Genomic DNA, 26,144 nt, shown 5'->3' with positions numbered 1-26,144 from the left:
CTCTAATGTTATGCAATTACTTTTAAAGTTTTCATTCTTGGGAAACAGTATTATTGGCAAGATCAACATTTTCCTCGTCCTAATTGCCCTCGAGAATGTGGTAGCTAGTCAGGAACTGCTGCATTGGTGCATACACACAAGGCTACTTTAGCTTTCCTACATTAATGTTGATTTTCAATTGAAAGTGAAGTACTTTACAATATAAAACCTAACAAATACATATACACTGCTGATGTTGCCCAAATACAGCACAGTTGTATTGAGCTGCATTGTACCATATCAAACTGTACCTATTACTCACTTATAAATTAGAATGCACACATTTCTAATATTGTAGAAATCATAAGTTTCAAACCAAAAACTTAAAACTGCATCAATTTTACTTACTTGTAAAACCAAGGATTCTTTATCTCCTTCTAATCGTGCCAGTCTATCCTGGTATGCATCACCGGTGACAGAGATATGGCCATTTGTCTGTGGAGGGGCAAGTTTACATAAATCAGCTAGCTTTCTTATTTACAGTTGTACAGTGTAACACCAGAAAAATGTCAGCTACCACAATTACTTTTGAGGGAAAGATCATTAGTATCTAGGTGTCAGAAAATGACGGAACAGACCAACAGTGGTGTGTGTCTTAAGGAGAAGCAATCACTGAGTAGTTGAAGTAAAAAGCATTGCTGTAAGCTTGAGGAAAGAGAGCATTTAGATACACAGAAATCAAATGGTATTTAATAATTATACCACCTGATGCTAAATGAATCAGAACCCACAGTAGCGTACCTAGCGCTGTGTTTGCTATTATTTCCAGTGGGCTCACACCAGAAGAATGTCAGATATCAAGATGTAACTGACATCACTGTATCCACCCTTCAAGTACTCTGCGCAGCTATACCACAGTCCATTCCTTTTCTGCGGAAGAGGCTACATGTAGAGTTTCCAAACAGATGCCAGTTATCCCATAAATCCAATATTTACTAGATGCTGGATCGCCGGTTTCTGCTGTTACTACCTGCCTCTGTGCTACAAATGCATACCATACATATATATTCACCAAATGGAAGCAGCCGACTGTGTCATTGGTCAATTATTGCATTAAGAGGGAAACAGATAGATTTCTGTTGTATGCAAGTGCAAGAGAAGAACAATTGGAAATACAACTGCTAAAGTAGAGGAATCATGATTGCTAAACAGGATTATATAACTGCATCAAGAGAATGAGAGAAGTTATTGTTGACAACAGGTATGACAATGCTTAAGAGAAAATATTTTAAGACAAATATATATTTATTTTATTCAATTTCCTCAAAAAGTGAAGCTTTGTTTAAAGTGCATTATTCAAACAACACAGCCATCTGTTATGTAGATTTTCTTTGGGGATTATGACTAATACAGACATCCAGTTAAGAAACCAAATTGTGGAAAAGTATACCTTTGTCGACTTGTAATCCTGTTCACAACCAAAACTTTCACAACTTCAAAAATTGAATAGATGGTTATCATCCTTACAGTTGTGACTTTTCTTTAATTGTTATAGAACCAAAAATTTAAAATTAGGGTGTACTATATTTTAGTCTGAGATTAGGTAGAGTTGATCTAATTTTAACAACTGATATCCAATTGCATTTGGTGTGCAAAATTTATAAAATTCACTCTTAATACAAATATCCCAAGTTAGACACAATATTGGAAGAGATTTAAAAACAAACAGCAATTTGGGCAAGTCAGCAAAATGACATGAACGAACGTTAAAATACCAGAACAAAGTAAGTACTATGGTTCGATGTTTTAAAGACACAAGATGTGGCTAGATTGGAAGGGTATGGATTGTAATTAGATTTAAAACAAAGCACACAATTTACTATTTGTAATTTATCGCCAGCTCTATTGTGCATAAACAAACAAATTGAGTCCAAGTTTTGGAGTACATGTTTATATTAGCCCTTTTCCTATCCCGTGAAACACTGCATGAGTTTCTGCTACAAAATGGCCTTAAACCATTTTTAGCAGGGAAGTTTTTCTTTCATTGAACTTTTCTGAAATTCTTTTTATGGCAGCAGGGCTTGGAATTATGGTACAAAGGAACAAAAGGCTTCCTGGATTTCACTGCTCTACAAGGACCTACTTACTCACACCTACTTTTGTCTACCTTGGGCAGAACTACCTTCACTTGACAGTTTCCTTACAATTCCAATTGTAAGGGGTGAACCTCCAGCAATGGCTTCCCTCCCCTGCAACCACCCACCGAAACCTTTATTGATCCACTTCTGTTTATATGCTTCCCCATGGTGACACTGCCTGAAGAGATGGGTCAGCTAACACCACAATAGGCTGTCAATTCTTTGCAGATTCCTTCTTCATCTTGCACTGCTAAACTGCTCATTGAAATCCAGTCTTGCATCAGCCATAATTTCCTTCGGTTAAACTCATGATTTCGACCACTGTCATAGTGTCATAAAGCACAGAAACAGATCCTTCAGTCCAATTCATCCTTGCCAACCAAGTTTCCCATACTAATCTCTTTTGCCTGTATTTAGCCCACACCCCTCTAAACGTTTCCTATTCATGTACCTGTCAAAATATCTTTTAGATGTTGGAACTGTACCTGCATCTACACTTCCTCTGGCAGCTCATTCCACACACGACCCTTGCATTTTAGAAATTAAACTCCATCTGCCACTCCTCAGCCCATTGGCCCAAATTATCAAAATCCCTTTGTAATCTCGGTGGGACCTCACCAACGTTTAGGGCGACACGGTGGCACAGTGGTTAGCACTGCTGCCTCACAGCGCCAGGGACCTGGGTTCAATTCCAGCCTAGGGCGACTGTCTGTGTGGAGTTTGCACATTCTCCCCGTGTCTGCGTGGGTTTCCTCCGGGTGCTCCGGTTTCCTCCCACAGTCCAAAGATGTGCAGGTTAGGCGGATTGGCCATGCTAAATTGCCTGTAGTGTTCAGGGAGGTAGAGGGTGTATATTAGGTGGGTCATAGGGGAATGGATCTGGGTGGGATGCTCTGGGGTTCGGTGTGGACATGTTGGGCCGAAGGGCCTGTTTCCACACTGTAGGGATTCTAATTAAAATTCTAATTCTAATAACCTTCTTCACTGTTGGCTATACAGAGATCAGTGCTGGGTCCACTTTTGTTTGTCATTTATATAAACAATTTAAATGAGAATATAGAAGGCATGGTTTTTAAGTTTGTGGATGGCACCAAAATTGATGATATAGTGGACAGTGAAGATGGTTACCTAAGATTTCAAAGAGGTCTTGATCAATTGGGTCAATGGGCTGAGGAATGGGAGAAGGAGTTTAATTGATATAACAAACAAGAGCAGGACTTATACAATTAATAGCAGGGCCCTGGGTAGTGTTGTAAAGCAGAAACACGTAGGGGCTCAGGTACGTAATTCTTGCGTCACAGGTAGATTGGGGGGGCGGGGGGGGGGGGGGGGAGGGTAAGAAGTGTTTAGCACACTTGCCTTCTTGCTCACACCTTTGCGTACAGGAGTTGGACGTTATGTTGAGGTTGTATAGGATGTTGGTGAGGTCTCTTCTGTGGAGTACCGTATGCATTTCTGGTCACTCTTCTATAGGAAAGGTATTATTAAATTGGAAGGGGTTCAGAAAAGATTTGTCAGGATGTTTCTGGGATTGGAGGATTTGAAGTTTAAAAATAGGCTGGGACATTTTTTTTTAAACTGGAGCATAGGAGGTTGAGGGGGTGACATTACGGAAGTTTATGAAATCATGAGGGGCATAGATAAGGTGAATAGCAAGGGTCTTTTCCCTAGAGTGGGGAAGTTCAAAACGAGGGAAATATTTTTAAGGTGATAAGAGAAAGTTTTAAAAATGACATGAGGGGCAACTTTTTTTTTTGTTATACAGACTGGTTCATGTGAGGAATGAACTGCCAGAGGAAGTGGTGGATGCAGGTACGGTTAAAACATTTAAAAGACATTTGGATAAGTACACAAATAGGAAAGAGGTTTGGGGGGAGGGAGAAAGACACGACATGGGTCAAATGCAGACAAGTTGGGACTAATTTAGTTCGGGAGCATGTATGGCATGGACTAGTTGGACCAAAGGGCATCTCCATGCTGAATGACTATTAGTCAGTCATCCTGCACCTCACTTGTGGCTGTAGATAAAACTCTGCTAGGGGCCTAACCTCCCACAAAGTCCTGGGATACACTATCAGGTCCTGAAGATTTATCCACCTTTATGCTTTTAAGGCCTCCTGCACCTCCTTTTCTGTAACGTGGACTCTTTTTAAGAGTTCCCCACTCTCTATGTCTTTCTCCACAGTAAAAACTGATGGTAAGTATTTATTTAGTATCCCCCCCGCCAACATCCCCTGTGGCTCCCCACACAAATGACCTCGTTGATCTCTAAGGGGGCCTATTCTCTCCCTAGTTGCTCTTTTGCACTTGTACAATCTTTGTATTATCCTTAAACTTAGCTGCCAAAGCTATTTCAATTCCCCTTTCTGCCCTCCTGATTTCCCTCTTAAGAATGCCCCACTCTCCTTATGCTCTTCAAGTGATTCACTTCATCCCAGTTGTCTATACGTAATAAATGTCTCCTCCTCATTCTCGACCAGAGCATCAACATCTTTATTCATCCATTGTTCCCTACTCTTACCAGCATTACCTTTCACTCTAGCAGGAATATAATGCCTCTGAACTCTCGTTACCTTTCGAAAGCCTCCCACCGATCAGTCGTCCCTTTACCTGCAAACAGTCTACTCCAACCAACTTTTGAAAGTTCCTGTCTCATACTGTCAAACCTTGCCTTACTCCAATTAAGAACTTTACATTTTATCCTTTTCCATAACTGTTTCAGAACTAATAGAATTATGATCACTGGTCTCAAAGTGCTCCCCCAGAAACTCTTCAGTCACTTGCCCTGCCTTTTCCTTCCCTTGACCCACCCCCAACAACAGGTGCTACTTCTTTCTTGAACACATTTACCAAATTCCTCATCATCCCATACATGCCACGATTTCATCCGTGTTACCTGTAAGACCCCGTGCACTGAAATAAGCGCAGTTTAATTCTTCAGTTACCTCACTTGTTCATGCCTACCCTACCTAATTAACTTGCTCTCTTTAACTTCAGATTTCTGAAGTCTGTCCTCACCTGCTTTTCTATTCCCACAACTACTAAAGAATCCCCCACCTCCCACCTCTTGCCCGTTCTATCTTGAGTCAGCTGATGGCTAATTTTTATCTCAATTCCAGTTTTTTGCCTTTGATAATCCAAGATACACTTGTTTACTGTAAATCAATCCTACTCTTGACATTTTAAGATTGCATGGTATCTCCTAGCTTTTGGAAAGTACTTAGCGAGAGAGATACAGAAGAGACATGAAATCCTCGGTCATAGATTAGAGGCAGTTAGGAAGGAAATAATCAATGTCCACCTTCTTTTGTTTTCCACCATCCTGAATGATACATGGTGTCGTTGACCAGTTGTAATGAGTGATGTCTCTCAGTTAATCTACAAGGGGCCTAGAAATAGGCTACCGAATAGAACTAGCAAATCTCCATGCCAGGATAGTGGTGCCCCTCCAGTTCAGGTGACACCCGTCCCTACTGAACAGGTCTCTTCTACCCCAGAAGAAAGCCCAACGATCCAAAAAAAAAAAAAAAAATCTGAATCCTTGCCCACTGCACCACTTCAGCCATTGATTTATCTGTCCTATCTTCTTATTCCTACAGTCACTAGCACGTGGCACCAGGAGTAATCCAGAGATTACTACTTTTGAGGCTTGCTTTTTAACCTCCTGCTTAACTTCCTACATTCACTCTGCAAAGCCTCAACCCCTTCCCTAACTATGCCATTCTTACCAATACGTACTACAACTTCTGCTTCTCACTGTCCCCTTTGACAATGTGCCACAACCATTTTGAAACATCCTTGACATTGGTACCAGGGAGACAACATACCAGCTTGAATTCTCGCTCATGGTTGCAGAATCTCCTGTTTGTCCTTCTGACAGGACAGTCCCCTATGACAATTACTTGTTTGAACTTTGACAAACTCCATTTATCAGAAGATTCATTCTTGCTGCCCTGAACCTGGCTGCCACTTCTATTTTCCTTTGAGGAATTGATCCCCCACAAATGGTATATCCGTTTGAGAGAGGCATAACCACATGCAATTTCTGCATTGTCTGCCTACGTCCCTTGACAGTCATCCATCTACCTGAGCCTGTGGTGTGACCACCTCTCTAAATCTACTAACCTTCGCACTTGCCTCCTGTACGCTCCTCAGAGAGTCCAACTGCCTCTCTAGCCAATCCAAATGCACTGATGAGACGGATCCAAACACACCAACTGCAGACAGACAATCTCCAGTGACTGCCAAGCTCTTTCCTAATCTCCCGCATCCAACATGACGATCATACCACTCCACTGACTGCCCTTTAGGAAATTTTTAATGTATACTTGCCTAAAATGACACACACTTTTCTCAAATCCAGCATTACTGCTGCTGACACACTATGCTGGGAGAACTTGAAGCTATTCTATATTATAAGACCTGAAAGAAGATGCTCCAAATACAACTTTTCTTAAGAAAATCTACCCTTCCCTTATCCAGTTTTTAAATTTTAAGCGTGCAAAAAAAAAATTAAATTCTTATAATCCAACACTTAGCTTAAACTTTCAGCAACCGAAACAGCTTCTTCCTCAGATCCTCTATCAGTCGGCTCTGAAATCCCCAGTTCGGAGTAAAGGGATGTCAATCCCTCCCACTCCTAGAATCAGCCTTAGAAAACTAATGGGCCCAGGAACCTGCTCCCTGTCATTATTTAAACTGCTAACGAACCCTTGACAAGCAAGTTGAAAATGTCAATCTTCAGAGTTACGTCCACACAAATAAAATCTCTCTGGAGCCCTTGACACCATGACAAATGCATGGATAGGCCTCTCCTAAATTCGTGAAATCCAATCTCTCTTCCCTCATGTATTCTTTCCCCCCCTCCCTTTTATTGGGGACTACAAAAAGTGCCAAGTCATTTTAAATGAAAATTCTTTTTGCTTCCACTCATGAAAAGCGGAGAATAATCACGAGAAACCTCCAGCTCAGGAGCAGATGCAAATCCACACTACTCTTCTTACATCACTATTTTTTTTTTGTAACCTTCATTGATTATATCCCTTCTACCCTACTGGTCTCAAACCACTCTTGGAAATTGAAGCAGTTGCAAATTTTTACTCTATTCAGCCACACACCGAACATACAGCCCCATATCCGTTCCATTGCAAAGATCAACTAAATTTACCTCAAATGTTGTCCATTTCTATCCCTATCTCAACCTATCTTTCACAGAATTCCTCAGCTGTGGCTCAGTGATAATATTCTCACTTGTTTCAGGAAGTCATCGTTCAAGTCCTTCTCCAGAGTCTGCATCACAGCATCTTGGTTGACAGTGCATTGCTGTACCCACTGTCGGAGGTGTCATCTTTTGAACAAGACGATAAACATAGCCTTCTTTATCAGATAGCTTAAAGATTCCATAGCATTACTTCAAAAGAGGAAGGGAGTTCATCCTGGTGTTTGATTACTCCATAACCAACATCCCCAAAAGATGTATCCAATTATCTCAATGCTGACTGCAAATGAGGCATCACATTTCTAAGTACTGACTGCACTTATTGACTGTGAAGTGATTTGGAGTGTACGAGTGTTGTGAAAAATGCTGCAGAAATTCAACCACTTCCTTTACAAAATTGAATCACTCAAGCATGCACAAACAACACCTGATATTTCACCTTGGGAGCTTACAGCTAATAGGTCCATCCTTGGCCTCCTCCACTGTCAGGGTGAGGCCAAACGTAAACTGGAGGAACAACACCTGATATTTCACCTTGGGAGCTTACAGCGTGATGGCCTAAATATCAACTTCACTTGAGGCTGCACAAACACCATGTTCTGTATTGATCCCATACTAAAATTCAACACTCAAAAGTCATTTGTTTCACCTTAGATGAATCAGTACAGAATTATTCATGCTCAACTGAGTGATACATTCAACATAACACTAGAAAGAAAGCGTAACGTTCCTTCTACTGGAACCCTAGGCAACCAAGTTTGTCAATTCAGGATTTTGAATTAGGCAGTACTCACAAACATTGAAATGCTGTGGTTATTAATGCAGCTGTTCACACTATAGGAAACAACTGAAGCAGTAATTCGTAGTTAATTGTAATACATACTTTTGTGAGTTTCATAAGAGTACAAATGTGTGTAGAAACATGGATCACAGCAAGTAACTGTTTTCACATCCTGAAGATCTGACTTCAAAAAGTGGTCACATTAAAGTGTTAGAGAAACAAAGACAATTTGCAAAGTTCTTGTTACGAAGCTTTGCACTGTCCAGCTAAGACAGCTGGATTGTCAGTAAGGCTGATGGTTAGAGGATTACAACTTTTGAAATGTGGTCTGGTGAAGGCTCCTTAGAAGCAAGTGGATAGAAGGTACTGCAAGTAAATTTATACAAGGAAAATCAAAGTCCCAGCATCTCATGGGCTTTAAATTGGAAAGCAAATTGGAAATTAAGTATGACATTTGGAAGAGGTAGGGCAAGAGTCTGACATTGGCAACAATAAGTGGTGAAACATCCGGGGGAGAGAAGCCAAATGAGAAAAGAACTGGATGGATGGACATCACCTAAAACTGGACAGAGGAAGTACGAACAGTACATGCAGAATTATAGTGAACTGAGATGTCTATAGCTCCATGTGTTCTATGGCTAATTATGGATGGAAAAAGTTGAAAACTTTGTCATCGACCAGCAGTGCATGGCTTATGAAACATCTTACTTTTTCAGCTATATAATTTTCTTGCTTGTGAATACCACATTTGTTGTTCTTAAATTATATTACACAGCGATTTGGAAAGTCATTACACGTTTAAAATACCAATAAAATTCTGATTTTAACCATAGATAGCAACAATCCTTTTGGTTTACAAAAAATCCTGATATTTGCTCAAATTAGAAATTAAAGCAGCTGATTATGTAAAAAGTGAATGATCAGTATTGATAGCTGAAAATCAAACCCATATGAAACAAGGGTTGCCTCATCCTTAATTTTGCAAAATTGCAACAGTACTGGAATAGAGTTACATACCATATCACTGGAGTCCTAGGCAACCATGTTTGCTATATATCCTAACAATTTACAAAAAAGAGGCCAAATAGTTGAAAAAGACAGTTAGCTTAAACTTAACAGGCAGTGCAATGGAAAAACTACAGAGCACTTGTTTCCTCTGCTCCACTCAATTTACAAAAACAACTCTTGCCAAACTCAACGTTCTCAGCCATTTGATGTGCTTGTAGATATCAATTTCCCACTTTATACTGGTACACTACTTATTAATGGAGAAAACTCTTCAGCAATGTAGCACTGATATTAGGCACCAAACTATTTACAGGCCAACACAATTGTCTTATGCATTCTGAGCACAGCTGCCACCGTCAGTTTGGTGACACTAGCAAACCACCAGTTGTTATAGACTTGCTTTAAAAAAAATCCTGAAATTACCTCTGTCACCCCTTCCAGGGATCTGCTCTAGTTCACTATTGTCTGGACACTTCTGAAAGGGAAAGTAATTAGTTTTGAGCCAAGTTTATAATAGGGAATGAGAGCTGGATTCAATTGCAACTAGTAATGTTGTATTATGAAATTATCAATTTGAAATTCCGCTCCACCTCCCAAAAGTACAGGATTTTTGATTTTACATGCGACAATATTGTGTAAGGTAGCTTGACTCAATTGGTCACATCATCACTTTGAAGTCAAACAGTTATGGCTACCAGTTTATGGATATGCACAGAATCCAGGCTGAGGAATACAGCATGGAGTGCTGAATTGACAGAAGTCTTCTCATTTGGATAAAATTGAATAAGTTTTAGTTGGATAAAAGATCACATGAGCAGCAGGAAGCTCACCCAGTACCAGGCTCATCCCTTTCTCCAAACCATCAAAATCATAACTGCCTACGGTATCTTGCTATGAATCAATTGGCTAACACATTTATCTAGACAACTATGTTCTCAGGGTCAAGGGATAGCTTCCACCTGACCCCCTTACAGTTCAAACTAGTTTGTTTAGCAGTACTGAAGCTAGTTAGCTCATCCAGCTCAAAACCAATCCATTAAACAGTTGTGGACAGCATGTACTCTCCAAATTCATGTATTTGCTAGAAAATACTCAATGATGAAACAAAATATACAACTAGTTCAGGGTGACTTTCTAAGGAGAATTCACTATCTCCAGTGGGGCGGATTGGATACCCTGCAAAATGCTTTACACTACTTTAGCCCACCCGTCCCCCTTAATATTAACATACTGTGAGATATTGTAGGTGGCCATTGTCTTGTTATAGCTTTAGAGAGAAGATTGCAGATAGTTAACTGATTAGTTAACTACTGCACCAAACAGCAATATCATAAACTGACTTCAATGTAATTATCACCAGTAATGGGCAGGTCTCAAGTATTGCAAGTTTGAGTGAAAAGCATCTTAAGGCAATTCATTGGAAGCACAATTTGACAAATGTACTCCAGGAATTGAAAAGGTATTAGGAGGGATGAGAAACTTTATCAGAAGTAGGTTTTAATGGTATCTTTAAGGGGGAGACAGGAGATGCAGAGGCTTGGGGAAGGAAGTGCTGAAATGAGAACCAAAACAAATGAAGGCACAGTGCCAACAATTGGCTAGTATGAGTTAGGACACACAGGAGGCCAGCTTTAGGAGGAATCTCAATCTGTGCAAGTTTCAGAGCTCAGCTCATTGAATTTGGAAGCACTTGCATATGTGATGATGGAAGGAAACACAAATCACAAATACATAACTGAGATGCAGCAGCGCAGCAAAAATAAACACATATGCATACTTCAATTCCCACAAAGAGCATTAAGTAGATTGAATAATTTACTTTTGCTGGCCATGCTAGAGGACAGAATGATAGCCAAGAACCAGATGAAAAGGTGCATATTCACTTGGTTAAATGGCTTCCTTCTGTGCTGTACCGATTTTGCAAACACCTTTTCTTCTATTGGTAGTGTCACGCTTGAATAGAGAATTTGTAGGGCTGACATTTCAGCATTAGTTGTGCAGCAAGTATGTAACTGGAACTGAACTCACAACCTTTTTGATTCAGGAGGCTACCAATTTTTAAAAAGCACACAGCCAACACAGCGCACACAATGAGCTAAAAGCAATTTACATTTCAGGACAGTAATGTACAACTGGGAGAACAATTACAGCCCAGAATTAGACATAGCAACAGTTGATTGATTAATTTAAAAAACTGGAAGCATTGGAGCCAATGCAACAAAACCACTCAGATGATAGCAAAACAGCAGATTCAGCAAGGAGCTTAACATCTTCAACTGAAGGAGAAAAGCTTTAGCTGAACACTATTGCTGAATAATCACAACCATGCTGAATTCTAACTCAAGAACAGATTTAACAAGTTTCTTCAAATGGTTCAATCAACATCAGAAAATAGGATCCAGTCTTTTCTTTTGGATTTGATCTATACTTCGCAGAGATTTAGAGTGTGGGACTTACTTGGTCAAATCAGTCCCATTATCCAAACACACAGAAGGCAGAACCAGAAATGAGACATTTCAATTCCAGCATGGACATTTCTGGACAGTGGCTTTCTTGTTTTTTTTTTTGAAAACAGAGTTTAACTTATCTTTCTAACTAACCGATTCAGAAATGTTATTACACATCTCTGGAGCAGGTGGGACTTGAGCCCAGGCCTCTCGGGTCTGGGGGCAGGGACACTACTACTGCGTCACAAAAGGGCCCTCGCTTTTACTATCATGTTCCTCTTTGATTATTACATTTGTATCAATAAATCATGGGTGAAATGACATGGAGCTGAGTGTATAACCAATTAATTCTACTAGAACGAATATACACATTATCACCATTTAATTTTGGTGAAACAAAGCTACAAGTACACATCTAAAATACATTAGAAATTGTTTCCATTATAACTACTGCACAGCCTTAAATTAGCTCAGTGCCATTTCTGCTACCTTGATTTTTTTCTCCCCATTTTCAGTCCTAATCCATTTATATCTGCGATTCCTCTGACACTTTGTCAGTTTCAGAATTTCAAGTTCACGGATTCCAGCTGCCTTCTCTTTACAATGGACGTGCAATCTCTTGACACGTCCATGTTCCATCAGGATGGTCTCCAGGCTCTCCACTTCTTCCTGGAAAATAGCCTGAATCGTCCCATCCTTCACCACCCTCCTTCACCTGGCCGAACTCATCCTCACTCTGAACAACTTCTCTTCATTCCCCTCAATTTCTTTTAACTTCTCACCCCCTCTCTTCCCTCCCACAACAGTGATAGCTCCTCACCTATAATTCCACCAGCGTCCACATCCATAGGATCATTAACTGCCACTTCCACCACTAGACATCTTGTCAGCTTTCCACAGGGACTGTTCCCTGTGGGAAATGCTGGTCGACTCCTTTACCACCAACACATTCCCATGTACCTTCTTCTGCAATTGCAGAAGGTGTATCCACCTGCTTGTTTACTTCATCTCTGCTCACTATCCAAGGTCCCTAATACACCTTTCAAATGAAGTTGCACTTTACCTGCACTTCATCCAATCTAGTCTATTGTATTCACTGCTCAACAATGTGGTCTCCTCCACATTTGGGAAAGGAAGCGCAGACTGGGTGACTGCTTTGCAGAACACATACATTCTGTCCACAAAAATGACGAGTTTCCAGTTGCCTGCCACTTCAACACACTACCTTACACCCTGGGCAACATCTCTGCCTTGGCTTGCTGCAGTGCTCAAGCGAAGCTTAGCACAAGCTGAAAGCACAGCACCTCATTTTCTGCATGGGAACTCTGCAGCCTTCTAGACTCAATATCGAATTCAACAATTTTAGGGCTTCAGCATCTTCGTCCTTGGCCTTACCTCAAACCCCACACATTAGGCCCTGTCATAACATGGGGTGATGCTACACATCACGAATTGTCAGCTACTAATAATCCCCATTAGAAGCTACTCATTTTCCTATGCTGACCTTTACCCACTCCTTTGTCTGTCCCATGGTTTTTTCCTCTCTCTCACCTATTGTTTACTCCTCCCCAACCACTCCACATCATCATCTGTATAAATACCAACCTTGTCCTAGCTACCATCAGTTCTGAACAAGGGTCACTAGACCCAAAACGTTGACTCTGCTTGCTCTCTACAGATGCTGCCTGAGATGCCGACTCTTTCCAGCAATTTGTTTCCATTTCTCACAGGTAGTGATAGGAAGGTATATTTCTGATTGTTAGGCTTAACTTACCATTTACTTTCAGACATTAGATCATCCTGTGGAAATTCACATTACCTGTACCTCTGTGTATAATACAGGGTTTCATCCTTCCAGATTCATATGCAGCAGAGCTTCCAAATCAAGAATAAGAGTAGCCCACTATTTGGCTTTGAATTGCTCCATCATTCAGTAAGATCATGGCTGATCCACATTTCCATCTACACCTGATAATCTCTCACTTTCTTGCTCACCAAGAATCTACCATCTCTGCATTAAAAACAAAGACTTTGTTTCCACTGACTTTTCAGGAAGAGTTCCAAAGACTCAACCCTTTGAGAGAGGGGGGGTTAAAAAGTTCATCCGTTTTAAATAGGCAGTTCCTGATTTTTTAAACAGTAACCAAAATTCTAGATTGCCCCATCAGAGGAAGCACTGATTCAACATGTAGGATGTAAAATCCCTCAACCTTTTAAGTTTCAATTAGAACTGTATACAGTACTCCAGATATGGTTTCATCATGTTATGAGTAACTGAAGGACAAGCTCCCTAGTTTTGTATTCAGTTCCTCTTGCATTTAAAAAAAAAGGTAAAGTAGTCATAGTTCCTGAGAAGCTCAGTTGGCTGGATGGCCAGTTTGCTTTGCAGAGTGACACCAACAGCTTGGATTCAATTCCTATAGCAGCTGAGATCACTGTGAAGATCTCGCCTTTTCAATATCACTCCATGGCTGAAGCATGGTGGCCGTCAGGTTAAACTACCAACAGTCATCTCTCTCTCATGACATCACAGCCCTGTGGAACTATGGCTTTAAAGATAACATTCTATTAGCTGTTTTAATGCATTTGGTTTGATGATGGTCAAATGACTGTTGGTGCCACAGATTTCCTGAAACGTTAAGGTCTGCAGCTAACACAGGGCAATGAAAACTAAGGTCTTAGCATTTCATAAAAAAAAAAATCAATATACCTGGGATAATCTTTCAAATTTGCAGACATCACCCATGCCCTTAACAGTAATAACAATAAACTCCCCTCTATATGTGGCACACCTATCCTTTCAATAATTTAGCCACTAATTGCATCCAAGTTAGTAAGGCAGTCAACTATTAAAAGGCATTCACCAAATTGCAAAATTTAAGCTTGCTGATGGCACTATACAGTCAACTAAAAAACATGCTTTGCAACATGCTTGCCTTCATTGGCCAGGGCATCGAATATAAAAGTTGGCAAGTTACAGCTGTACAAAACTTTAGTTAGGCCACATTTAGAATACTATGTGCAGTTCTGGTTGCCACACCGCCAGTAGGCCATGGATGCTTTGGAGATGGTGCTGAGAAAGGTCTACCAGGAAGTTGCCTGGTCTGGAAGGTTTTAGTTATGAGGAAAGGTTGGATAAACTTAGATTGTTTTTACTGGAAAGATGGAGGCTGAGGGGTGACCTGATAGAGACGTATGAAATTATGACAGGGTGGATAGGTCAACTACAAGAGGACACAGGTTCAAGGTGAGAGGGGGAAAAGTTTAGGGGAGAAGTGCAGGCAAAAAGCTTTCACACAGAAGGTGGTGGGTGCCTGGAACGCACTGCCAGTGACATGTCAGCAACGTTTAAGGCATACCTTAATAGAACCATGAATGGGAGGCAAACAGAGGGATAGAAACCACACATGGGCAATAAGTAGCAGATCTAAATAAGAATTAGAATAGGTGCAGGCTTGGTGGGCTGAAGGGCCTGTTCCTGTGCTGTATTCATTTTATTACATTGTATAACATAGTCCTCCGAATGGATAAAATAGCATCAGAATGAACAATTTAATAGTGTAAATCTTAAGTTGTAGTTTTTATAAAGACTCAAAAAAAAGACCTAATAACTAACCGAATGCAGTTTTATACTTCTTCAAACATCAATGAAAACCATTACCTGCACAGCTGAATCAGTAGAATACCAGTCAGTCAGTGTTATGCTCAAATTGCACCAAACCTCTAGCCAGACCATACAGAGTATGTGACAAGCTCTTATCACCAAGACAAGGCAGCATTCAAGCCCTAAAGGCAGTTCAGAAGATAATTTGATATTTAAAAAGAGGCAGTGGTAGAGAAACTTGGGGTTTTCATATTTTGGAAAAAACCTGACACTTGACTAGTCAACAACACAGCTCTCCCAATTTTGGCACTAACCCCCAGATGCTGCTAAGGAAGACTTTTCAGGGTCAACAGGGCCGAGTTTGCCATTTCTGGTGTCTTAATCAATGCCAGGTGATCCACCCGGTTTCATTTTTTTTTGAGACTTTCCAGTGATTAATAGAACTGGGTGGCTTGTTAGGCCATTTCGGAGGTTAATTAAGAGTCAACCACATTGCTGTGGGTCTGGCGTCACATGTTGGCCTTCCTTAAAAGGCATTAGATGGGCTTTTACAATAATTGACAATGGTCTCACGGTCATCACCGGATTCTCAATTCCAGATGCATTGAATTTAATCCAAATCATTTGCCATTGTGGGATTCAAACTTAGCTCTCCCCACTAATATTACCTGTGTCTCCATATAATTAATCCAGCTACATTCATATTTCATCATAGCCCAAGATTAGAGAGATTAGAATGGGAAAACAATATTTTACATGTTATAATCTTAAATCAAATTTCCTCTCTACTCACCATTTTTACTTTTAAATGCCAATTTCATTATTATTCTTTCTAGCTTCATAGACTAATGATACTTCATACAGCACAGACCAAGTACATACAAGAAAAGGCTTCTCTATATTCAAATACTATTATTTTTATTTGGCTTGTCCAAATGCATACATACAGATGATTACATGCAAAAACAAAATGCCAATACTGACTAACAATATGGAATCACCATAGGATGGCACTGTCTGACAGACTAAATCAGATTCAGTTGTCCATTGGAAATAACAAACCAGAACAGTTTTACACACATGACTCATTGGTGAGGATACTCTTATCTCCAAGTTTCAAAGCAGGAGTCAACATACATTTTAAGATTATTGCTGTATTGTTGAAGTTGTCTTACAGACATGTTAAACCAACTGTTCGGTGGAAGGTATGAACTGAAAAGGTTGTGTGTGATAACAAACCTTTGTCCTTCAAGCAACACTACCCAAGCACTAACTGTTCATTGATCTTATTGCTAGGCAGTGGAACCTTGCTATGTGTAAACTGACCTCACTGTGAAAGTAAAGTCCCTCAGAGATGCCTTACTGATTAAGTCGTGTAGAATAGAAGGAACACAAAGATTTAAGATTAAATGCAAAGGCTGTTAAGATTTATTTTATGGCAGAAAACACAGGAAGTCAGAGTTGTGACTGAAGCTAAAATCACCAGCATTCGAGAGTAGACAGATGGTTGACAGTGAGAGAAGAAAATGAGAAAAAGGAATTGTTAGTGAAGAGCAAACATTACACTGATGGGCCATACAGTCAGTCAGTCAGTCTCAGTGTTGCCATTCTATACAGTCTTACAAGGACGTGAAAAGTGCTGTGTAAATGCAAGTTTTTTTTTTCATTTGTGCTTCCTCTAATCTAAAACGATTTCACAGAAGGAACAGCGGAGGAAAGGGCAAACAAATTAAATTAGCAAGGGAGAGAAGATTACAATATATAAAGATGAACTATTGGTTAGATGTTCCACCCCACAAATTCTGGAAAATCCTCAGGATTATTTATGTCATCATCACGTCATACTACAACTCAGTCAGTTTCTGATTACTACTGGCAAGACTAGCATCAAAAACAAACCCAATGCAACCTTACTTTTGGCACCGACTCTCAAGTACGCACCTGTAACTTATACCCTCTTGAAATAGGTTCTCTGAGGTGAAGTTTGTTTACTTTTAAAGTTTCCTCCCATTGTTTATATTTATTTTCCTTGGCAGGAGCTGTTTATTCCTACAAATGACTTACCATAGAATTAAAAGCCTAGAAAGTAACAAAAACATTATTACCGAGTTCACGCACCCTTTCTGCAAGATCCTCAGTGAGGATTCCAGAGGATTTTCTTTTATCTCCCTTTACTTTGCAGAATTTAGAATAATGAATGATTATTGAAATTTTAGAGAGAGGAGCAAGATTGGGAATTAGTGTGGTCAGTTGGAGGTCCACTGTTAAGGCAGTAGGCAAAGCTGAAGTTCTTCCAATGAACAATGCATGACAGGGAGGTTTTTTTTAAAAGAAAGACTCCCTGCATCGAAGCTTATTGACTTCTATTCATCAGGACGTTTCACAAGAATACCATTTAAAAAGGGGAAGCCAATATTTTACTGCATGAGGAATGCCAAGTGGTTGGCAAGCAAATTCTGATTGGGAGGGGCAATGCCATGGCGATTGTAGCTGTTAATGAATTTCAGGCTTTGTTTGAATTTTAAATCAGGCAAGTTGATTTCCAGAGAAATTAATCAAAGAATGACTGGTACCTATTATGATGAGTTGAACTAAGTGCAGTGCATGCACATGTTCACCTGCCCTGCATATTAACAGATGTAGCTTCCAGTTCACACAAATGCACCATAATACGAGCCATAGTGACAATCCTAAATTGGCTGTCGGCATAATATCATGCAAATTCAGGATTATCCAGTTAATGTCATCCAATTGCAGAATCACATCTCATGTTAGACGTTTTTGAGATTTGAAAGTGCGGGCTGGTTGGGTATGGCCAGTAACTTGCTGCAAACAGCCAAAGGGACATGCTATTTGATATGATCCATCAGTCTTTGAGGTATATGGGCAACATACCTGGTGTCACACTAACACTGAAATACATTCACATCAATTGTGTGTTAGGCTGAACGTCTTTCCTGACAGCAGCATCTTGTTAGCAGTGAACATCAATGTTGTTGCTTTATTTTTCCCTCCACATTTGTCAATAGGTAAATTGATGTGAACATTAACAAACAGGGTTAGGCAAAAAAATAGCTGTCAGCAATACCCAGATCTCATGCATGAATTAAAACAAAAAGTAGGGAAAGATGCATTCATATTAAAATACTGGGAAGAATTAAATAGAGCCAGTGAAAGTAGATGCTCTATACCAACTGCTCACCAGATGGCTCTGTAACCATTCACCCAAAAGTTCTGCAGTTGAGTCTGGTATTTGAGACCGCAATCCATCTTTCTCCTCAGTTTCCATCAGCTCTAGCAGTCCACGAAGATCTTCAACTAGGTGTAATACACGCAGCCCACCAATGTATGGGGAGTTTGGTGACTGACAGTCGAACAGACCATTTGAGTAGTCTAAAGACTTTGAACCTGGTCAAAAATGAATGAGGTAATTAATGTTGTCATGCACATCTAATGAAGTGACAATGCAAATTTGGCATTAGAGCTGAAATTAGCAGGTGGTAGTACACATATGCATTAAGTTAACTTTCAATACAGAAGCAGGGTACTTGTTTTAAAAAAGTTGACCCTAAACACTAGGTCACCGATGTGCTTTGACATAGGCTAACATACCAGAAGCAAAATCCAAAAGTTTAATATCCTAAACGATGCTGTTACAACTGAGTTACCACTGCATACACAGATGAATTGGAAGGTTCTTCATATCACCAAACCCCCTGAGCATACTATCCAGTATGTAATTGTGGCACATTATTTGATTCTACAATATGAAGTGCAGCCCAAACTCATTAGGCAGAAAATTCAAAATGCTGCAGCAAAATAAAAGATATAACTAATCAAAACCTAACAGAAGTATAACAGCCAAGAGAATAAATTAACAAATCCCATGTTATTCTGCGGCTTGTGCTTGATGTGAAGGAATTAACAATTTGAGGTAGTGAATGATTGTGTTTTCAACCTACCGTAGACATATTCCCTTAGAGGGAATGTAGCAGAGATTCACTAGGTTGACAGGAGACGGCAGGTCTGTCCTAGGATGTGTGTATTCCCCAGAATTTAGAAGGATGAGGGGGGATTTGGTTGAAATTTATTAAATTCTAACAGGGCAGGACAGACTGGATAAAGGGAGGAAGTTTTCCCTAGTTGGAAAGTCTGAACCGAGATCACAATCTCAGAATACAGGGTAGGTTATTGAGGATAGAGATGAAAAAATATTTCTGCAAAGGGTAGCAAATCTGTGAAATTCTCTTTCACGGAAGTCACATATATTAGAGGGAGGGGGGCAGAGAGGTTGATATATTTTTAGATATTAAGGGCATCAAGGGTAATGGGGAGAAAGTGAACATGATTGAGCTATTGAATCAGCCACGATCAATCGGAATGATGAAGCAGGCTCAAGGGCAGAATGGCCTATTTTTAGTTCCTATACTTCTGTACCGTTCTTGAAGAAACGCAAGACAGTCGTTTCAAAACAACTCAGATTTAGGGGGTAGACAAACAATGTCTCTACAAGAATGTCTCTTCATTGGGATCAAAGGATTCCAGATAGGTTTAGTCACTTATTGAAACTGAATTAACAAACCATTAGCTTACTGATTATCTTCAGAGATGCCAATAGTCTGGCACTCTGTTCTAAGAATTCTTTGGTTATGAAAAAGGTTATTTTTAATTGAAGTTTACTTGGATTATCCTTCAAGCAAAAACTCTTGGCCCTTAACATAAATAATTTTAAAATAATAGTGAATAGGTTCTATAACACAATTACACTTGCAGTGATATATGCTTCTATTTGATAAGTTAATCTTTTAAAACACTTTTTGGGCACCTACCGATTTCTTCAATTATATTACTGTCCCAACCTGATATGCAGAGCTAGATAATAACAAATACACAGTCAGAGTCATTCATAAACAGACCCTTTGGTCCAACTCACCTGTGCCAGACATCCCAATGTGACCTAATCCCATTTGCCAGCATTTGGCCTATATCCCTCTAAACATTTCCTATTCATATTTGGTGCTCAAAAAACAAACTTACCCCATTACTGAATCAGAATTTGAAGTTAAACTCACCACCAAACCATAACGAGCATAGAACTGATAGGTCACTTCAATGGTGCAGAAAAACTTTGCAAGTAAAGAAAATCAATCCACACTGCAGAAGGAAAAATGAGCAGGGAAAACAACTTTCACATCCTCATGTCCCAAAGTTCTTGTTTGAGTTGCGTAAGCAATTGCAGCAGCCACTTCCAAAAGAATATGGTCCCACAATTAACAAGATAAGACAAGTGATCAATTAACCAGTTTTTAAATCTCTGGTTAAGAGATAGCATTGGCCAGGAAGCATGGCAAGATGGGAGGGGCGGAAAAGCTGCATTCCTACTTCTATAATATCAGTGACAGTGCAAAGCTGAAGCTATAGAATCGGAAACAAACCTGAAGTTGGGTAAAGACTTGTAGTGCATTCCACAAGAAAAGAGTCTTGCACTAACATTTAGATGATAAATTTTGAAGGGACCTACTTCTGATGCACAGGATCAACATAGAAGATCACCCTGTGGCACAGTGGTGGTGTCCCTATTTCTGAGTCGGGTGGCCTGGGCTCAAGTCCTACCTGCTCCAGGGTGTGTAATAACATTTCTTAACAAGTTGATTTGAAAATATACAAGGCAGTTTCGCTCATTGGGAGTGGACAAAATTTTTGCCTCATTTGACAAATTAGCTTAGTGTTCTCCATTTATTTTACTGTTACCTCACTAAGCATCTCATCAGTAGTCTTAAACCTGGAATAAGCATGTGTTCTAGTAAAGTTATTTACAAGATCATTTTCATTTAAAACAGAGTCTCTCAATGTGGCTTGATGCACTGAATACAAATGTCCTCCACAGAAGGAGCCCTGGTAAGAATGCAGTGATTACTGTATTCAAAGCAGAGGAACATGTAAGTGAACATAAAGTAAGAACGAAACTGACTTAACATGTAAACGCCTTAAAATGTCTAAACTGAACTGAATTCATAGCAAATATCTTACCTGCTATGATACCATCCATTTGCTCTAAGGCAGCAGCCAACATCTCACTGGCATCAGTCATCTTTCTAATCTTGTAAATCAGTTAATGCCACACCTGAGGCAAAAGGAAATAAGCATGAAGCTAGAGTATTTAAGATTATATTCAATGAAATAAAAAGCAATAATAACAATTAATCTCATTCTGGAACTCAATGCAATTTCCATTCATTTAAAACAATTCCCTCAATACACAATGCCACCAATACACATTACAGTACATGTTTCAGAATGCCATCCAACCAATTCCCAACAGAACGGTTATACCATGGGTATCTTGCACAATTGTAAAAATAATCAAGTCAGACATATCTAAATAAGAAAAAAAAGTAGAAGATGCAGAACAGGTTCGAAGAGCTGAATGGCCTACTCTTGCTCCTTTTTTTTTCCTTCATTCCACCAAATCCAAATTTACCCTATCCTGGTGCAATTCTCATTTTAAGCTTTACAGAGACTTACATATTGGTGCAAATGTAGATACAGCTGCACACATTGTCACTGAATGCTGGCAAGTTTACACATGTTGGCAGACTAGGTGTGCGCATTTCAGCGTTGTGGAGTTTGGTTTAGCAGTTCAGTTGCTATTCCTTGTGGTGCATAAAGGCAGAATGTATTCCCAGTCTACTTCTTTGCCAATACTGTGTTGCTGGAGGTGAATGAAGGTTAGTAAAGGTTGGTATTGCTATATGTATTAAGAGGTAGTGGTTCCAAGATTCCTAGCACTTTATCTGCATCAGTAAAATGCAAATGCCAGTCAGTAATCAGCAACTATTTCTGTCCCACAACTGTTTGTGTCTGCATGCCTGTGGCATCCTTCACCATAAGAGTCTCATTCATTTTTTTAAACTACTGGGTACAAAGGTTAGATTTTCTCGCACTGATGATTCTTGTACCAATTGCAACAAGGAGAGTGCATATATTTTTCACAAAATGAAGTCAAATACATTGTTAATATAAAATCTAACTACATTAAAAAGTAAAACTAGAAATAACTAAAATACAATTTGCAAGTCAGTTTTGCTTTACAATCTCTTTTAACATCCCCATTGCACTGATATCTAGTTTAAACAGTGTTCAGCACTTCTGAGAGTTTATTTTGTGAAACAGTCTTATTTGTTCCAGAGGGCAACTGGTCTAATTTAAAAGAAAATTGGCACAATTGCGCAAATATTATAATTGCAAGAGACTTTTACGGAAAAGCAAATCTTCCCATTGGTACCCATACTGAATAAATAATCATTGGGTGGGGGGAGGAGGATGAAAAATGACTGGCTATACCAGTGGACAATTCTGGGGCCATTTATAATGGCAAATATATACACGCATCATAATCTACACTAGAGAATCTTCCATTCAGGTGGATCTTTTATGCTCGCGGCAATTTAGAACTGGTGTTTCAGGAGGACTGAGAAGCAAATGGGAGGAGGCAGAGTTCAACTGGTTTTAAGCAGTATTCTAAAATATATTCTCAGATATTGGAAAATTACACTTTTCCTTTCCACCTTTTTGGATCAATTCCTGGAGTCTGGACCTGTTACTTCCAATGTTTACATCTCTATTAACTTGCTTCCCCCCACCCATGAAGTGACCATTACTGCAAATGTTTGTGAAACCACGATTCAGGGAACTTTACAAATATTTCCTGGCATTTGCTTAAACTCTGAAGTCTCATCTTGCACAGGAAAGCATCTAACAACTGAATTAGTCTTCAGCTATCTTCCATAAGCCTGGCAGCCTCCCAAATACGAGCACCAATCACAACAGACTAACGCAGCCAAAACACCAGTTTATTTAAACCAGCATCATGGTTGCAACAAGCTGCATACACAAATCAATTACTTACAATACATCTCATCTTGCTAAGGCTAGCAAACAGCTTACAAGCTAGAACATTATCCACAAGAAAAAGAAGAACAACAGTGTAACTCAGCTATATGCACAATGATTTAAACAAGGCCAAGTCAGTATTTTTTATGTCCCAGTACAATCCAAGTTTGGAAAGTCTGAAGTATTTAAACATGCTACAAAGACAAGATCCCAGCATTCTGTTCACTTTCCCTTGGTTGAGCTATAGGTCAATAAATTATGTATTTCCAATATTAAACAATAAAGCGTGCAGGGACACCATGTCCCTGTTAGGGTGAAAGGAAAAGCTGGCAGGTTTAGCGATCCCTGGCTGATGAGAGATATTGAGGCTTTGGTCAGGAAAAAGGCAGCATACATTGGGTTTAAGCTATCAGGCTCAAGTGAATCCCTAGATGATTACTTAAAGTGTAGGAGCACACTTAAGATGGAAATCAGAAGAGCAAAAAGGTATGAGATAGATCTGGCAGATAAGGTTAAAGATAATCTCAAAGAGGTTCTAAAGCTATATTAAGAGTAAATGGTTGACCAAGGAGAAAATAGGTCCCCTTAAAGATCAGCAAGGCTGTCTACGTGTGGAGCCACAGGAGACTGGGGAGATTTTTAATGAATATTTCTCCTCACTGTTTACTGAGGAAAGAATCATGGATGCTAAGGAAATACGAGGAACACGTGGGGATCTTTTGGACCGCATACATATTACCAGAGAGCAAGTGCTTGTAGCCTTAAAGTACTCTAAGGTAGATAAATCCCCTGGGCCTGATCAGGTCCACCCTCGGACGTTGTAGGAGGCTAGGGAAGAAATTGAAGAGGCCGTCGCAGAGATTTTTGCTTCAACTTTAGCCACTGGCGAAGTTCCAGAAGACTGGAGGGTGGCTCAGGTTGTTCCATTGTTTAAGAAAGGTAGCAAAGACAAGCCAGGGAACTACAGGCCAGTGAGCCTGACATCAGTGGTAGGCAAGTTATTGGAGAGAATACCGAGGGACAGGATCAACCAACATTCCAATAGCGGAGGTCTGATTAGGAATAGTCAGCATGGATTTGTGCACGGGAAGTCATATCTTACAAATTTTTAGTGTTCTTTGAAGAGGTAACCAAGAGGATTGATGAGGGTCGGGCAGTGGATGTTGTCTATATGGACTTTAGTAAGGCCTTTGATGAGGTCCTGCACGGCAGGCTAGTCATCAAGGTTAGGTCTCATGGGATCCAGGGAGAACTAGCTAATTGGCTCGATGGGAGAAAGCAGAGATTGATGGTTGAAGGTTGTTTCTCGGACTGGAGGCCTGTGACTAGTGGTGTACCACAGGGGTCGTTGCTGGGATTTTTGTTATTTGTTATTTAAATAAGTGATCTGGATGTGAATGCACAAGGCATGATTTAAATGTTTGTGGATGACAAAATTAGGAGTTATAGTTGATAACGAAGGTGGTTATCAAAAATTACAGACAGATCTTGATCAGATGGCAAAGTGGGCAGAGAATTGGCAAATGCAATTCAATACAGTTAAGGGTGAGGTGTTGCACTTTGGAAAGTCAAACCAAAGTAGGACTTAGACAGTAAATGGTAAGGTCCTGAGGAGTGTTGTGGAACAGAGGGACCTAGGAGTACAAGTACACAGTTCATTGAAAGCTCCACAGGCAGACAAGATGGTGAAGAAGGTATTTAGCATGCTGGCCTTCATCGGTCAAGGAGTTGGGACATCATGTTACAATTCTGCAAGTCATCGGGTAAGGCTGCACTTGGAGCATTGTGCGCAATTTTGGCCACCCTGTTATTGGAAAGACATAGTTAAACTGGTAAGTGTGGAAAGATGATTTCAGAGGATGTTGACAGGACTAGGAAGCCTGAGTTATAGGGAGGGGTTGGCCAGGATAGGACTTTATTCCTTGGAACATAGGAGAATGAGGGGTAACCTTATTGAGGTGTATAAAATCATAAGGGGCATAGATAGGATGAATGCATATAGTCTTTTTCCAAGGGATGAGGAATTGAAAACTAGAGGGCATAGGTTTAAGATGAGAGGGGATACTTCTTCACTCTCAGAATATAGAATGGGCTGCCACAAAGTGGTTGAGGCAGGTACAATAGCAACATTTAAAAAACATTTGGATAGGTACATGGATGAGAAGGGTTTATAGGGAATATGGATCAAATGTGGGCAATTGGAACTAGCTGAGTGGGCACCATTGTCAGCATGGACCAGTTTGGGCCAAAGGGCCTGTTTCCATGCTGTATTACTCTATGACTCTAAATGTGATCTTGTTAAAGTCCCCATGGACATTTATCCTTGAGAACTATAGCTCTTGCAGTAGTTCAACTCCATTGGTCAACAGGTCCTGGTCCTGGCTCCATTCTAGACCCCATGGAAAACAAACATTGATCAAATCTTCAAGCTATATGCTGGAATTTGTAGCGTAGGTGCTGCCAAATGCAGACCTCCAAACACCAGATTTGTTTTTAAAGCAATATTTACTAGATAGAGTTTCTCAAACTTTGTCCTATGTGAAGTAACATTTGGGAATAATATGACTCAGCTATTTTAAAAAATAGAACGTACGACACAGGGGCTAAAAAGATTGACTAATGTCAGGTCTATGTTGGCATTTATGCTCCAGATGAGCTTTCTCCCATCTGCCCTTCATCTCACCACTTTTTCCTTCTCCCTTTACTATTTATATTGCTGCCCCTTGAATAGATTTCCCTGAATCACTCTTCCTAATCATAGGTTCCACATTCTAATTAGTCTCCAAGCAAAGACATTGCTCCTGAATTCCCTTTTGGGATTTATTTATGACTACCTTATATTTATGGCCAATAGTTCTGGTCACACATATTTGTCCCGTTCCATAAACTTGAAGTCCTCTATTTAGTCATCCCTTAAACAGCTCTTTTCTCTAGAAAAGAGCTAAAGTCTATTCAGTCTATCCAGATAGATATAATAGATCTGTTATGATCTTATCCTTGTAAATCTTCCTTGCATCTTCTCCAGTGCTGGTACACCCTTTTGATAATACGGAGACTAGAACTCTTTCTAACACTC

The 26,144-nt window shown here is 39.9% G+C and overlaps 1 protein-coding gene across 9 annotated transcripts in view; it reads right to left on the bottom strand.

Annotated features, from left to right (window-relative positions):
- Positions 1 to 26,144, bottom strand: part of ppfibp1b (PPFIA binding protein 1b) — a 149,541-nt gene that overhangs the window by 79,464 nt on the left and 43,933 nt on the right. For 8 of the 9 annotated variants that reach the window (XM_048607437.1, XM_048607438.1, XM_048607435.1 and 5 more), the window contains 3 exons: positions 21,206 to 21,299; positions 18,378 to 18,583; positions 388 to 474 (listed from right to left, as the gene is read on the bottom strand). In XM_048607437.1, coding sequence (XP_048463394.1) covers positions 388 to 474; positions 18,378 to 18,583; positions 21,206 to 21,266 — 354 coding nt within the window. In that variant the 5' untranslated portion in view covers positions 21,267 to 21,299. Of the gene's footprint in view, positions 1 to 387; positions 475 to 18,377; positions 18,584 to 20,247; positions 20,300 to 21,205; positions 21,300 to 26,144 lie in introns of those variants that run through there. The other variant, XM_048607444.1, reaches the window with a different exon arrangement.

The sequence above is a fragment of the Rhincodon typus genome, chromosome 18, assembly GCF_021869965.1.
Source record: "Rhincodon typus isolate 14 chromosome 18, sRhiTyp1.1, whole genome shotgun sequence".
NCBI lineage: Eukaryota > Metazoa > Chordata > Chondrichthyes > Orectolobiformes > Rhincodontidae > Rhincodon > Rhincodon typus.
The sequence above is the reverse complement of the archived record's forward strand: the minus strand, read 5'-3'. Positions and strand labels throughout refer to the sequence as shown.